Here is a 15406-nt window from a genome sequence, read left to right on the forward strand (position 1 = left end):
ATGGCTGTAAGGTAGTCTGTATGTGAGTATGTTGTATTTAATTATGGGGCATCAAGAGGTTTTTTTGGGGGGACGTGGGTGACACTGTGGGTTAAACCACAGAGCCTAGGACTTGCCGATCAGAAGGTTGGCGGTTCGAATCCCCGCGACGGGGTGAGCTCCCGTTGCTCGGTCCCTGCTCCTGCCAACCTACCAGTTCGAAAGCACGTCAAAGTGCAAGTAGATAAATAGGTACCGCTCCAGCGGGAAGGTAAACGGCGTTTCCGTGCGCTGCTCTGGTTTGCCAGAAGCGGCTTAGTCATGCTGGCCACATGACCCGGAAGCTGTACACCGGCTCCCTCGGCCAATAAAGCGAGATGAGCGCCGCAACCCCAGAGTCGGTCACGACTGGACCTAATGGTCAGGGGTCCCTTTACCTTTATCAATAATTTTTAGGGGGTCAACCAGGCAGGCTTGTTGGTTTCTGAATGTCTGTAGATTTTTTTCAATTTCGTTGTTCTGTACGGGACAATGACAATAAAGATTATAGTATTGTATGGTATTGTCGCTCAGGCGCTGGTCCCAGTCCGCAGGATCTCTGCTTGGTGCAATGTAAGTCCGGCGCAGTTTAAATCTGCGCCCCAGAGAAGTTCCGATTTCAAAAACCCAGCACAAGTTTCTAGCCCTCACGCAAAAGAGCTGCATAGAATCTTCCGAGGGAGAAGGGAGGGGGAGGAGCCCAAGCTCAACCCCGAAGGGGGCGGGGCCAGAAACGTCGCCCGCCTCCCCTCGGCCCTTTTCTCCGCGACGCATGCGCGTCCCGCACCTCTAGCCTGTGGCGCGCCTCGGCGGAAGCGGAAGTCGGAGGCTGCCCGGCCGGAAGTGCCTTCTGTTCCTTCTCCTTCCGCTTCCTGTGCTGTGGCCGCGGTCCTTTCCCTTCCTCTTCCGCCGCCGCCACCTCCTTCTCCGCTCCCGGTTCCGCGTGCCATGGCGCTCTTCGAGCAGATGCGGGCGAACGTGGGGAAGCTGCTGAAGGGCATCGACAGGTGCTGACCCGGAGGGGGGGGGTGATTGACAGGGAGTGGGGTGGGAGGGACCTGGTCGCGGTTACCAAGGCAACCCTCCCCCCCATCCTTCGGGGGCGACTTCAGAAACCAAGCGGCGCGGGTTGGGGGCTTCCCTTATTTCCTTGAGGGGCACTCTGCACGTGCTCAGAGGCACGCCGCCTTTCCCGCCTGCGTTACGTCATTTATAGCCATTGTTGTTGTTTAGTCGTATCCAACTCTTCGTGACCCCCTGGACCAGAGCACGCCAGGCACTCCTGTCTTCCACTGCCTCCCGCAGTTTGATCAAACTCATGCTGGTAGCTTCGGGAACACTGTCCCACCATCTCGTCCTCCGTCGTCCCCTTCTCCTTGTGCCCTCCATCTTTCCCAACATCAGGGTCTTTTCCAGGGAGTCTTCTCTTCTCATGAGGTGGCCAAAGTCTTGGAGCCTCAGCTTCAGGATCGGTCCTTCCAGTGAGCACTCAGGGCTGATTTCCTTCAGAATGGAGAGGTTGGATCTTCTTGCAGTCCATGGGACTCTCAAGAGTCTCCTCCAGCACCAGAATTCAAAAGTATCCATTCTTCGGCGATCAGCCTTCTTTATGGTCCAGCCATTATAGCCATTAGCTATGGACTAAGCTTTTACTAGCCACTTTTGTCACCCAAACTGTCCCCGAGCGACTTTGCCTTGAGATGTACACCTAGGCAATGTGTTGAAACTATAGTAGTACCTCGGGTTAAGAACTTAATTCGTTCTGGAGGTCTGTTATTAACCTGAAACTGTTCTTAACCTGAAGCACCACTTTAGCTAATGCCGCCTCCCGCTGCTGCCGTGCCGCTCTGTTCTCATCCTGAAGCAAAGGTAATCAACCTGAGGTAATATTTCTGGGTTAGAGTCTGCAACCTGAAGCGTCTGTAACCCAATGTACCACTGTATTGGGTTCTTCCAGGAAACTTTGCATAGGACTGTGGTTATGCCATTCTGAATAAATTTGAGTATTCCGCTATGTACGGCTTCTCTGCAGTGTCTACGAATGTATATAAAATAATACACAAGAAAAAGAAGAAGAGTTTGGATTTGATATCCCGCCTTTCACTCCCCTTCAGGAGTCTCAAAGCGGCTAACAATCTCCTTTCCCTTCCTCCCCCACAACAAACACTCTGTGAGGTGAGTGGGGCTGAGAGACTTCAGAGAAGTGTGACTGGCCCAAGGTCACCCAGCAGCTGCATGTGGAGGAGCGGAGACGCGAACCTGGTTCCCCAGATTACGAGACTACCGCTCTTAACCACTACATCACACTGGCTCTCAACAGAACACAATCTCTGGATTCTTCATGGGGGCCTGGCTGTGGGGGCTTTAACAATCAGGTCCTGTACTTCGTAATTTACCCTCCTTGGTGCCCTGCTGTAGTATCCTGAAAAGGATCGTCTGCAGGTAACCCCGTGGTTGTCATGGAGGCCTGGCTAGGATATTAAATCGCTCATTACAACCAGCTTGGGAGTCTCCAATACAGTGGTACCTCTGGTTAAGAACTTAATTCGTTCTGAAGGTCCGTTCTTAACCTGAGGTACCACTTTAGCTAATGGGGCCTCCCGCTGGAGCATAATTTCTGTTCTCATCCTGAAGCAAAGTTCTTAATGCGAGGTACTATTTCTAGGTGAGCGGAGTCTGTAACCTGAAGCGTCTGTAACCCGAGGTACCACCATATAGGAAAGTTGTTGGGAGCCTTCCCTTGTTGCCCCCGCTTCCTGGAGCGATGATCCCCAGAGTTCTCCTGTGAAGGAGGCATCGGCTGTCAAACCACTCTGGGAATTGTAGTTCTGTGAAATGGTGGGAGGAGGTCCCCCAACAACTCTCAGCGCCCTGAACAAACCACAGCTCCCAATATTGTTTGGGGGGGGGATAACCCACGAGTGCTAAATGTAGCGCCGCGGTGCTGCCCACGTATGGTGTGGATGCAGCCTTAGCCTGGCGGTCCTCACCCTAATCTGTTCTGCGTTTCAGGTATAACCCGGAGAATCTGGCCACGCTAGAGCGCTACGTGGAGACGCAAGCCAAGGAGAATGCCTATGACCTGGAGGCCAACCTGGCTGTGCTCAAACTGTGAGTGGCTCCTTGCTTGCCCTTTTTGGGGGGGGAGGGGGCAGTGAGTCCGCTATTGAAAACAGTTCCAAGAAATGAGGGCAAACTAGGTGTGCTTGGGGGGTCAGTTCCCAGCTTGACGTAGGCACTGATTTGGTGAAGAGCCTTGGGGATAAATCTGTAAATGGGTTTGCGAACCAAGGTTGGTGCATGTTTTTGGAGGACAGTGAAACACTTGGACCTATAGGGTTGCATTTGACTACTTTTAATAATGATGATAATGATTTTTATTTATACCCCGCCCTCCCCAGCCAAGGCCGGGTTCAGGGCGGCTAACAAGCAATAATAAAAACAAGTTGAATGAATACAAACTAAAAACAAGATTAAAATACAACATTGAAATATTGAAATATTAAAATGCAGCCTCATCACAGGAGGAGAAAGGAAAAAGAAAGAAGAAAGAAGAAAGAGGGGGAGGGAATCAAATTGGCTCCAAGCCAAAGGCCAGACAGAACAACTCTGTCTTACAGGCCCTGCGGAAAGAAATCAGATCCCGCAGGGCCCTGGTTTCATGAGACAGAGCGTTCCACCAGGCTGGAGCCAGTGTTGAAAAGGCCCTGGCTCTGGTTGAGGCTAATCTGACTTCCTTAGGGCCCGGGACCACTAGGGTGTTGCTATTTATGGACATTAAGGCTCTCCGTGGGGTATACTGGGAGAGGCGGTCCTGTAGGTACGAGGGTCCTAGGCACACCGAGTAGACCTAATTCAGTCTTGACCATTAATTTCTAGTACCGATACATACATGCTGATCTCCTTTCTGTCTGAGGTCCCAATATATTCTTTCTTTTTATCTCATATCCAGGTATCAGTTTAACCCTGCCTTCTTCCAAACCACAGTCACTGCCCAGATCCTCCTGAAAGCTCTGACCAACCTGCCCCACACAGATTTCACACTCTGCAAGTGCATGATTGACCAGGCTCATGTATCCTTTATCCAAGGGGAAGGGAGTGCTGCACAGGAGCAAAGACTTGAGCTATGAACCAAGAGTTCCCAGATTCAACTTCCATTCCATTCCAACTCACAGGTGCCCTTAGGCAAGCCTTGCTCCTCCACATGAGGGCAACACTATTGTTCTTTTCTTAACAAAGTTGTTGAGTTCCTGGGAGAATGTGTGGGAAGTGCAATGGGTGCTCTAAAATTGATATGAAAATGTGAAATATTACCATCCTAAGGCAGTAAACCTTCAGTTTTTTGGACCTCAGTGCCACCCGTAGCCCCAAGCTACATTGCAACCATTGCCAGATAGGCTAAAGATGTGTTTCTTTCCCACTGAAATTGTCAGGACATAAAAAAAACTATCACACCACGTATATGTCAGTTGCAAGAGCCATTCTGGTCCATTTCGTTTTTAAAAATCCAAAAATTAACAGCAACTAAGCAGTTCGAAAGCACATCAAAGAGCAAGTAAATAAGTAGGTACCACTCCGGCGGGAAGGTAAACGGCGTTTCCGTGCGCTGCTCTGGTTCGCCAGAAGCGGCTTAGTCCTGCTGGCCACGTGACCCGGAAGCTGGACGCCGGCTCCCTTGGCCAATAAAGCGAGATGAGAGCCGCAACCCCAGAGTTGGCCACAACTGGACCTAATGGTCAGGGGTCCCTTTACCTTTACCTAAGATGCCACAAAGTAGTGAGCAAGTTTCCAGGTTCCTTGAAGCTCTTCTTGGGAATGAGCGTTAAGTGAGAAAAAATGGAAAGAAGGACCAGGGATTGGGGGGAGGAGATGTTTCCCTGATGTCTGCACTTCATAAGGACACTTCACAAAAACAAAATAGGAGCCTGTTGGATTAGGCTGGTGGCCCATGTAGTCATAGAATCCTAGATTTGGAAGAGACCACAAGGGCCATCGAGTCCAACCCCCTGCCAAGCAGGAAACACCATCAGAGCACTCCTGACATATGGCTGTCAAGCCTCTGCTTAAAGACCTCCAAAGTAGGAGACTCCACCACACTCCTTGGCAGCAAATTCCACTGTCAAACAGCTCTTACTGTCAGGAAGTTCTTCCTAATGTTTAGGTGGAATCTTCTTTCTTGTAGTTTGGATCCATTGCTCCGTGTCCGCTTCTCTGGAGCAGCAGAAAACAACCTTTCTCCCTCCTCTATGTGACATCCTTTTCTATATTTGAACATGGCTATCATATCACCCCTTAACCTCCTCTTCTCCAGGCTAAACATGCCCAGCTCCCTTAACCGTTCCTCATAAGGCATCGTTTCCAGGCCTTTGACCATTTTGGTTGCCCTCCTCTGGACACGATCCAGCCTCCTCTTCTCGCAGATGCCTGTGGGAAACCCTCAAGGAGGACTGGAGCGCAGTCCTCTTTCAGTTTCCAACAACTGGCACGATGTATAACGTATAGCTGGCGGAATGGAGGTGTTATGATTGTGCTGGCTGCATAAAAAGAGACTGAGTTTCACCAAAGAATACTGGAGAGAGAGTCTGCAACTGCTCTCCCTTTTAAATATAAAAGCAAACTGTTATTAGATTCTCTCCAGCAAGAAATAAAGTTGGTGCTAGTAATAGTAATAATAATAATATTTTTTTAAAAAAAAAATATTTACCGTATTTTTCGCACCATAGGACGCACCGGAAAATAGGACGCACCTTGTTTTAAAGGGGGGGGGGAAACAAGAAAAAAAAAATCTCCCCCTCTCTGCCCAGCGCCCCTTCAGCAAAGCGGCAGGAGGCATTGCGCAGAGAGGGGGAGAATTTTCCCCTTTTGTTTTCCCCCTCTAAAACAAGTTGCCGTTTAAGGTGCATTCAGTCGCCTTCAGGCGGCTACCTTGGAAGCCTGGAGAGGGGTCGGTGCGCACCGACCCCTCTCCTCTCCAGGCTTCAGGTTCCTTTCGACCTGCTCCTTGGGGCTGGCGGGGGAAACCCACCACCAGCCCCAAAGCGCAGGTTGGGGAGAAGCGGAAAGGCGCGCAGCGGAGAGGCTGCTGCCATAGTCGCGCGTCACCTCTCCAGCTGGGAGAGGGTCGCGGGGCTACGGCTTCTTTAGCCCCGCGCGCGCTCTCCGGCTGGAGAGGTGACGCGCAGCTATAGAGGCTCCTGCCACAGCCGCGCTTCACCTCTCCAGCCGGGAGAGGGTAAGTGGAGCTTCTTTAGCGCCGCACGCGCTCTCCCGGTTGGAGAGGTGATGCACGGCTATAGAGGCTCCTGCCATAGCCGCGCATCACCTCTCCAGCTGGGAGAGGGTCGCGGAGGGCTTCTTTAGCACCGCACGCACTCTCCCGGTTGGAGAGGTGACGCGCGGCTATAGAGGCTCCTGCCATAGCTGCGCGTCACCTCTCCAGCCGGGAGAGGGTCACGGGGCTATGGCTTCTTCGCTCCATAGGACGCACACACATTTCCCCTTCATTTTTGAAGGGGAAAAGGTGCGTCCTATAGAGCGAAAAATTCGGTATGCCCTGGCCTCCCCAGCCAAGACTGGGATATGGGTGGCTAACACCAAATATAAAAACAATTGATTGAAATACATCTTTAAAAACAAGATTAAAATACAACATAAAAACATTAAAATGCAGCCTCATTTCAGTGGAAGCTCAAATCAAAAGCTTTTGGGGGGGATGAAAACGACAAGTCTTCACCAAGGCTAACTATCCAGACTGGTCCCACGTGGCCAGAAAAAAAGCCAGGGAAGTCCCCAAATAGGAGTTCCAACACAGAAGGAGTGGGAGGGGTGAATAATCTGTGTAATTACTGTCCATGCGATGACCCTGCAGCAGTATTTAAGAAAGGATGCTGTTCTACTTATGTTAACGGGTAACAGTGTCTTTCCTGTAGCTGCGTAAAGACCTCTGTTCTGACTACACAGTGGGCTGTTAATATCTCGTAGCCTGCCCCATCCCTAAGATTTGGGGCAAGAAACCTCACACCTTGCCCCCTGTGCCATTTGCCGCCTTAATGCCATTTCTCCCAGCAAGAGGAGAGACCCATTCGTCAGATCTTATATCTGGGTGAGCTGCTGGAGACCTGCCACTTCCAGGCTTTCTGGGTAAGCCAAGCTCATCTCTTACTCAACAATCCTTTGTGATTTGCAAAAAATAATAATAATTTTTTTTTTTTTTTTTTTTTTGCTTTTGAATGACATACGAGCCCAAGAGATGGTTGCCAGGTTGAAACTTGTCTTGTCTTCGCTTTTCTTTTGTTTGTTTCAAAAACAGTCAGAACAATGACATGTCAACAGGAGCGTAGAAGGAAAACACCTTGAGTGTGCGGTGATCTTCAGGGTCACCTTGAGGGCGAGGCTGGTGTTTGTGTCGGCTACCAGAGTTGGTTGATTCTTTAACGGATGTTGAGTCTGTGTCGCATGTACCGTATTTTTCGCTCTATAGGACGCACAGGACCACAGGAGGGGGAGAACAGGGAAAAACTAATTCTCCCCCTCTCTGCTCAGCGCCCCTTCAGCGAAGCGGCAGGAGAAACGGAGCCCCTTCCATTTCTCCTCCCGCTTGGCTGAAGGGGCGCTGCGCAGCTCTCCCTCTCTGCTGAAGCCAGGAGAGTCTTGCTCTCCCGGCTTCAGCAAAAGGAACCCGAAGCCTTTGGAGCGCAGCGCGAGGTCCCGCTGCGCTCCAAAGGCTTCAGGCAGCTATCCCTGAAGCCTGGAAAGTGAGAGGGGTCGGTGCGCACTGACCCCTCTTGCTCTCCAGGCTTCAGTGAAAGGAATGCGAAGCTTCTGGAGCGCGGGTGGAGCTCTCCCTCTGCGCTTCGGAGGCTTCGCGTTGCTATTGAAGCCAAGGAGCCTGCATTCGCTCCATAGGACGCACACACATTTCCCCTTAATTTCTGGAGGGGGGAAAGTGCGTCCTATAGAGCGAAAAATACAGTGCTTTAAGCTATGATTCTGTCGTTTGGAGTGAGTGGATGGAACGAGTTAGATACTCTCCAGGGCAAGAGCCTTCCCTGGTATAGATCTGGGCCCCTGTCCGGTGAGAGATGGAAGAGGAGTATTAGATAGTCCAGTGGGGCTCAGGCATCTGTGTACACTTGGCAGTGACCCTTTGCATATGGGTTGTAATACTGGTGAATTTGAGTGGTTTATTTATGAGTGGCTGATCAAGGTAGTGCTTGCGCCTAAGGAGTAGTGATAATGATTGTGTGAAATGGATGGTGAGTGAGATTGGATGAATAAGTGTGTGCATGTTGTGTTGTTTGAAATATTATATTATCAATTACCCCACCTCTTTGATTTTATTTTCTTTGTATAAAATTTATGGATATAGATACTGTTTGTGTATTTGTTGCGCAAATCATTTGAAGTGGTTTTTCTTTAACTTATCGTGTATGTAAACAGCTGTGAGATCTTTTTGATAGGAGTTGAAATTGAAAAGAAAAGAAAACATAAGCATATCCATTAATATTGCAAAGCATACACAGAGCTTTTTTAAGTGTGCTGCATTTAATAAGTTTACTGATGTGGCTGCCTTAATTTTTTTATTTCTGATGTTCTGCAATTCCTTTTTTCTTTGCAGCTCTTTAAATGTACTTTTGTGATGTTTGGGTGTATTTTTAGCTTCGTTAAAATTCAAAAGCAAGTTTACCTTCTCTTTGCTTTTATCGGGGTGGGATGTCAGGGCATACGGCTCAGCTGCTTTGATTCAAAGCGATATCTTTGTGTGTTTCCTTCCTAGCAAGCCCTAGATGAGAACATGGATCTCCTGGATGGGATCACTGGCTTTGAGGACTCTGTTAGGAAATGTAAGTGGGCTTCTCTCTGCTCCTGCACTCTCCTTCCTTGCCCCTTCAGACGTTAAAATCCAGTCTACTATATTTCTTTTAGGACTGTGTTCAATGTTGCACCTCTGCCTCCTGCACACCCTCAAAATTGGAGTTGGGGGGTCGCCCCAGAGCAGATTCTGGGGGAAGGGAAGAGTGGAAAAGGAAGACCTGTTATGCCAGCAGAATTCTGCCATTGCAGCACTGAATATACCCCTTAACGATACATAACTGCTTTTGGTTAAACCGAAATGTTGTTGGTTGTACGGAAAATATGCACTTTAAATAAAGGATGCCAGATTGATTAAAGGAAGAAGTGTGCTTGCTTTGCCTACCATCTTGCTCATTCTTCCCTTTCCCTGAGGAGCTGAGCAATCTTTTCTGAGCTCCATGTGTGTTTATGTTCTCTCCTCAGCCTCCTTAAGAGGAGTGGTCGTTACAAGGCTATGGTTTTACCAGTGGTACAGTGGTACCTCGGATTAAAAACTTAATTCGTTCCGGAGGTCGGTTCTTAACCTGAAACTGTTCTTAACCTGAGGTACCACATTAGCTAATGGGGACTGCCGCTGCGCAGCGTGTTTCTCCATTGCGTTCTGAGTTTGAGCGTCTTCAAAGCCCATGACACCTTTGGTAAAGGCTGATCTCCAACTGGAGCGCTCGCAGGCCAGTGTTTCCCAATTGTCGGTGTTTACACTACATTTTTTTTAGATTTGACTTGAGAGAGTCTTTAAACCTCTTTTGTTGACAACCAGCATTACGCTTTTCATTTCTAAGTTCAGAACAGAGTACAGTGGTACCTCGGGTTAAGAACTTAATTCGTTCCAGAGGTCCGTTCTTAACCTGAAACTGTTCTTAACCTGAGGTGCCACTTTAGCTAATGGGGCCTCCCACTGCCACTGCACGATTTCTGTCCTCATCCTGAAGCAAAGTTCTTAACCCGAGGTACTATTTCTGGGTTAGCGGAGTCTGTAACCTGAAGCGTCTGTAACCCGAGGTACCACTGTACTTTCTGTCCTTCCACAGCCCCTTCCCAGAGCAAGTTCCCCCCTAACTTAAAGCACAGGGATGCAGCTTGATATTTAGTTCCTTGGTTAAAGGAAACCTTGGCTAGCAATGGTTTCCCTTAACTGAGGAACGGCAGCCTGTGTTCATTCAGAACCCATGTTGAACCACAATTCTAAGCCTCTTGTTCTGTCTCTCTGCAGTTATCTGTCATGTGGTGGGGATCACGTACCAGCACATTGACCGCTGGCTTCTGGCCAAGATGCTGGGAGACCTCACAGGTGAGTAACTACGGTGGTGCCTCGCAAGACGAAAAGAATCCGTTCTGTGATTCTCTTCGTCTAGCGGTTTTTTTGTCTTGCGAAGCAAGCCCATTGACGGATTAGAGGATTAGCGCTATTAGCGGCTTTTAGCGGCTTATCAGCTTATCGGATCAGCTGATAAGTGGCTTAGCGGCTTAGAAAAAGGGGGGGAAAGGGGAAAAAACCCGCAGGAACTCGCAAGACATTGTCGTCTTGCGAAGCAAGCCCATAGGAGATTCGTTTTGCGAAGCACCTCCAAAACGGAAAACTCTTTCGTCTAGCGAGTTTTCCGTCTTGCAAGGCATTCTTCTTGCGGGGCACCACTGTATTAGGGTGTGTATCCTGCACAAATTCTCAGAAGCTCAGGAACATATAGCATCAGCCATGCACACACATATCACAGTGAACCATCAACCAGGGTTTGCCATGCGCAAGTGACTTGCGTGTGCTTCGCTCTTCCTCACATTATTATTATTATTATTATTATTATTATTATTATTATTATTATTTATACCCCGCCCATCTGGCTGGGTTTCCCCAGCCACTCTGGGTGGCTTCCAACTGAATATTAAAAACAATACAGCATCAAACATTAAAAACTTCCCTAAACAGGGCCGCCTTCAGTTGTCTTTTAAAAGTAAAACAGTTGTTTATTGCCTTGACATCTGATGGGAGGGCATTCCACAGGGCAGGCGCCACTACCGAGAAGGCCCTCTGTCTGGTTCCCTGTAACCTCACAGCGAGGGAACCACCAGAAGGCCCTCGGAGCTGGACCTCAGTGTCCAGGCAGAACTGTGGGGGTGGAGACGCTCCTTCAGGTATACTGGGCCTTTGAGGCCATTTAGGGCTTTAAAGGTCAGCACCAACACTTTGAATTGGGCTCGGAAACGTACTGGGAGCCAATGAAGATCTTTCAGGACCGGTGTTATATGGTCTCGGCGGCCACTCCCAGTCACCACTCTAGCTGCCGCATTCTGTATTAATTGCAGTTTATGAGTCACCTTCAAAGGTAGCCCCACGTAGAGCGCATTGCAGTAGTGTTGAGGAAATGTATTGCGATCCCTGGTTTACAGTTGCATGTCAGGGATATAGGCTCTCCACTTCCCACTCCAAACAAACTACAGTGATGATTAGCTTGCCAGACAAACAGTGGTCCTTGTTTTGGGTGTCTTGGTGAGCCAAGGTACATGATTTATTCTAGCTGTACACTAGCCGGGAGGAGCAAAGCAGACAGGATTTGCTTTTGTGCAGCAAGATATGATTTGCAGGGATGTGTGAAGATGGCCAGGGTCTTGCTATCCCTTTTTTTGATGACTAGCAGATGTTGTAGATATGTGGCCTTGATTTCAGCCATGAACTGGCTCTGCTTTATTGAGTTTGGGAATTGGCCTCTGTGTTTAGTGATAGTTTCGTTGCATCAGTAGCAGTCCTCGGACCATCCCTGTCCATGAAGAGTTTCTTGTGGCCCAAGATGAGCCAGGAAAAATAATTCAGTTCCTTTAGAAATCTTCCTCCTATACATTTACCTCTTTTTAAAGCCAGGAACTAGTGAAATATTTTTATACGTGGCAGAGAGGGAACACTGGCTTTTGGGGTGGAGGTAAGTAAAGAAATGGGTTGCTGGGAAGCCTTCTGCGTACAAATGAAATTTATTACGCTCAGAGACCAGCTTGAGAAACGCAAATGGAACTACAATCCCAATAGCAAAACAAACATTTAAAACAATATACAACAATGGATTTGAAGTTTAAAAGTGCGATAGGCATATAATCACATAAAAACTTTAAAATAGATTACCTTAGAGAAATGACCCAAAGTCGCCCGCGGATCTGGGTTTGGGAATTTTCTTTACAAGCTAGATTGAATCTGCGCCTACAGATCTGACCTTCTGTGTATGTTCTTCAGTGGAGAGGCAGGATTCTGTCCCTTTTGCATCAACTGAGGCCAAGTGAACCCCTGGAAACTGTTTTTGATCATGCTATGTGATATCGCCTTAAGGGTGGGAGTGGGGTTTCCTGATGATGGCACCTGCACTGGCATTTTGATTTCTCCCCCAGTCTTTTTAATTTAATCTGTTTTCTCTCCTTCATGGTTCTGGGCTCTTATTTAGAATTCTGCTGCTTTTAGCATTTAGTGTTAAGTCATGTCTGCTCCCCCACTGGGATTTGTTGGAGGTGCAGGATGAAACTTATTTTATAGCATGTCCATCCTCTACCCAGCCCCTTGACGCATCTCTTGTTTCTTGCAGACAACCAGCTGAAGTCTTGGATGAGCAAATACGGCTGGACAGAGACGGAGCCTGGGACCATCTTCATCTGCAACCAGGAGGAGAGCATCAAGCCCAAGAACATTGTGGAGAAGATAGACTTTGACAGTGAGCATCTTCTCAGCTTCTCTGACCAGTGTAGCTCTTGTCCTCCTCTTTCTTGAAGCATCTCCTAAGCTAGACGGGGGCTGTGTTGCAAGCAGGGCTGGTGAGCTCTCTGCAGTTTGCTAGCATGAAGCAAAGCTAAGTTCAGCGGCCTGTTGATAAACTGAACAGCTTTGCCTACCCATCTTACTAACGACTTAAGGCATGAAAGATCCTGCTCCCAATCACTGCTGGCATTGCCCCCCATATTCCGGCACATACAGTGGTGCCCCGCAAGACGAATGCCTCGCAAGACGGAAAACTCGCTAGACGAAAGAGTTTTCCGTTTTGGAGGTGCTTCGCAAAACGAATTTCCTATGGGCTTGCTTTGCAAGACGATAATGTCTTGCGAGTTCCTGCTGGTTTTTTCCCTCCCCCCCCCACCTTTTTCTAAGCCGGTAAGCCGCTTATCAGCTGATCCGATCAGCAGATAAGCCGCTAATTGCGCTAATCTGCTAATCCTTCAATGGGCTTGCTTCGCAAGACGAAAATGACTCACGGTGGACGAAGGAAGAATGAGGCCGGGAAAGGCTGGCGCTGCAGCAAAAGGCTGCTGAACACGCCCCCTCCGTGGCTCCTGGTTGGATGACCACCGAGGGGGCGTGAGCGCCAGCCAGGTGAGCGGGCGGCAGGGGGCCACGCCCCCTGCTAGCCGGAGCTCGGGCCCCGACCACAACCCCTCCCCTCTCTTTCAGGGAGGAGAGTCTTTGTATTTCATCAAACCGCTAGACAAAGAGAATCACAGAACGGATTCTTTTCATCTTGCGAGGCACCACTGTATTTATATCAGAGGTGGGGGACCTTTTCCAACTTGAGAGTCCGTCCCCTCGTGGCTCATCTCCCAGGGACTACATATAAGTGGAAGGTGTGTCCAGTCACGCAATCTCCATCCTCTTGTCTGGGTAAGCAAGAGGTATTGTCCCAGCTGTGTAAAATCACCAGAGGAGGACACAGCACAGGGCCAGTGGGGGATGTGGCTGGACAGTGTCTTAAAGGCCAGAGAAAGAGAGTTTACCCATGCCTGCGTGATAGCTGGGGGGGGGGGATATACCGTATTTTTCGCTCCATAAGACACACCTGACCATAAGATGCACCTAGTTTTTAGAGGGGGAATGCAATAAAAAATATTATTTAAAGGGAGCGCAGAGCAGAGCCTGTAGGCATCCCAGGCTGTGCTCAGCGCTCCCTTTCACAAGCCGGGTGGAGCGTGTGTCCGGCGCTTGCAGGCTTTTCCCCGAAAAGGGAAAAGGGCAGCCTGTCACTAATGGGTTGCCCTTCTCCCTCATCGGGGAAAAGCCCCCAAGAGCCGCACACACGCTCTGCGCGGCTCTTTAAAGGGAGCATGGCTCTTGGAGGCTTTTCCGGGAGGTGGGGGAAGGGACAGAGCTGTGCGGTCTGTCCCTTCCTCCACCTCCCGGAAAAGCCAGCCGTTCTGGATTCTGGGATAGCTGCGCAGCCTCTTAAGGGCAGCGGGATGAAGGCTCCCCGTTGCCCTGAAGAGGCTGTGGGCGGCTAAGCCAGAAGCTAGAACAGCGAGAGGGAGCGCTGTTCTCTTGCTGTTCTGGCTTCTGGGACAGCTGCGCAGCTTGCATTCACTCCATAAGACACACACACATGTTTCCCCTTACTTTTTAGGAGGGAAAAGGTGTGTCTTATAGAGCAAAAAATACGCAACTTATAGAGCAAAAAATACGGTGTTTATATATTAAAGGAAACATGAAATTCTCTTGAATTTCTGTCTTTGTGCAGAATTACAGTGTCTGTACAGCCTATGCAAGTATCCCACTTAAGTGTGTGAACCTTCTTCTTTACAATATTCCTGGGGGGGCGGGTTGGGGGGGGCATCCATATGCCTGTGGTTGACAAATCAGTGTGAGTACTGTACCCCCTGCTGTAGAAGGGAGAACTCTGTTGTAGATCATTGCTTTGCATTAAGAAAACCCCAAGTTTACTCCTCAGTGAAGCCATTGCTGGTTGGACAGTCCTAGCCTTGATGGGTCGCTGGTCCGACTTGCTCAAAGGCAGCTCCGCCTTTTAAGTCTCCCTATTTCTGCTTCCCTTTCAGGTGTCTCCAGCATCATGGCTTCTTCACAGTGAGGGAGGCCTCTTCCGGCAGCTCTCCCGTTTCCTGTTGCGTATTTAATTTTAACACCCCGTTGTAAAAAAGACCGTGGCCAATAAATGATTCTGTCCAACATCTGACTCTTGTGTTGATGCAGCCTCTACATCAGTCTCTGGGGGCTGAAAGGGGAGCAGCGAACGCATTGCCCCCATGGAAAGATCTGAAGGACTTGGCGCGTTCCTGGACTGGGCTGTTTACTAAAGGTGTCAAATATCTGGAGAGAAGGTGGATGGAGACAAAGGAGGGGTTAAATTCAGTTGCAGGACTTTGATGTTTCTCTCTTCAATGGTCAGCCACTAACTTCCTGGAAAGGGGCAATAGCTCAGTTGGTAGAGCATGAGTTTCTTAATTTTAAGGTCATGGGTTCAAGCCCTGTGTTGGGCAAAAGATTTCTGCAGTACATGGGGTTGGACTAGATGACCCGTGTGGCCCCTTCCAACTCGACAAGTTTTATGATTCTTATTTAAAGCCAGGTTCCCCCATGCCCTCCCAGATTCCTTGCTTTCGAGTCTCATTGCCCCAGCTGCTGTCCACAACACCCTTCTTCTGCCTTTGAGATCAGAATAAAGGATAGAAAGCAGCAGCTTGGGTTTGGTCCAAGGGCTGACAACTTCTTCTAGGCCAGAGGCGGGGAATCTCTGGGCCACTGGGTGAACTCACCCCGCGAGGCAGTTTTTCTTCACCTGCCACT

The 15406-nt window shown here is 49.2% G+C and overlaps 1 protein-coding gene across 1 annotated transcript; it reads left to right on the forward strand.

The window, feature by feature from the left end:
* The first annotated feature begins 861 nt into the window (after positions 1–861).
* EIF3K (eukaryotic translation initiation factor 3 subunit K) lies at positions 862–14788 on the forward strand. Its single transcript, XM_082231273.1, has 8 exons — positions 862–1025; positions 3031–3129; positions 3971–4091; positions 7084–7158; positions 8795–8861; positions 10085–10162; positions 12432–12557; positions 14659–14788. The coding sequence occupies exons 1-8, from the start codon at positions 967–969 to the stop codon at positions 14688–14690; spliced, it is 657 nt and encodes a 218-aa protein (XP_082087399.1). The 5' UTR covers positions 862–966; the 3' UTR covers positions 14691–14788.
* Positions 14789–15406: the final 618 nt, after the last annotated feature.

This window comes from Podarcis vaucheri, assembly GCF_965113315.1.
Source record: "Podarcis vaucheri genome assembly, chromosome: 7".
Classification (NCBI taxonomy): domain Eukaryota; kingdom Metazoa; phylum Chordata; class Lepidosauria; order Squamata; family Lacertidae; genus Podarcis; species Podarcis vaucheri.

What these genes read in the sequence shown, in the direction of transcription:
- EIF3K (XM_082231273.1), top strand. Translation starts at nt 967, where the DNA reads ATGGCGCTCTTCGAGCAGATGCGGGCGAACGTGGGGAAGCTGCTGAAG. An exon ending in GCATGATTGACCAGGCTCAT is followed by an intron (nt 4,092 to 7,083) that starts GTATCCTTTATC and finishes CATTTCTCCCAG; the next exon opens with CAAGAGGAGAGACCCATTCG. An exon ending in GCCACTTCCAGGCTTTCTGG is followed by an intron (nt 7,159 to 8,794) that starts GTAAGCCAAGCT and finishes TTTCCTTCCTAG; the next exon opens with CAAGCCCTAGATGAGAACAT.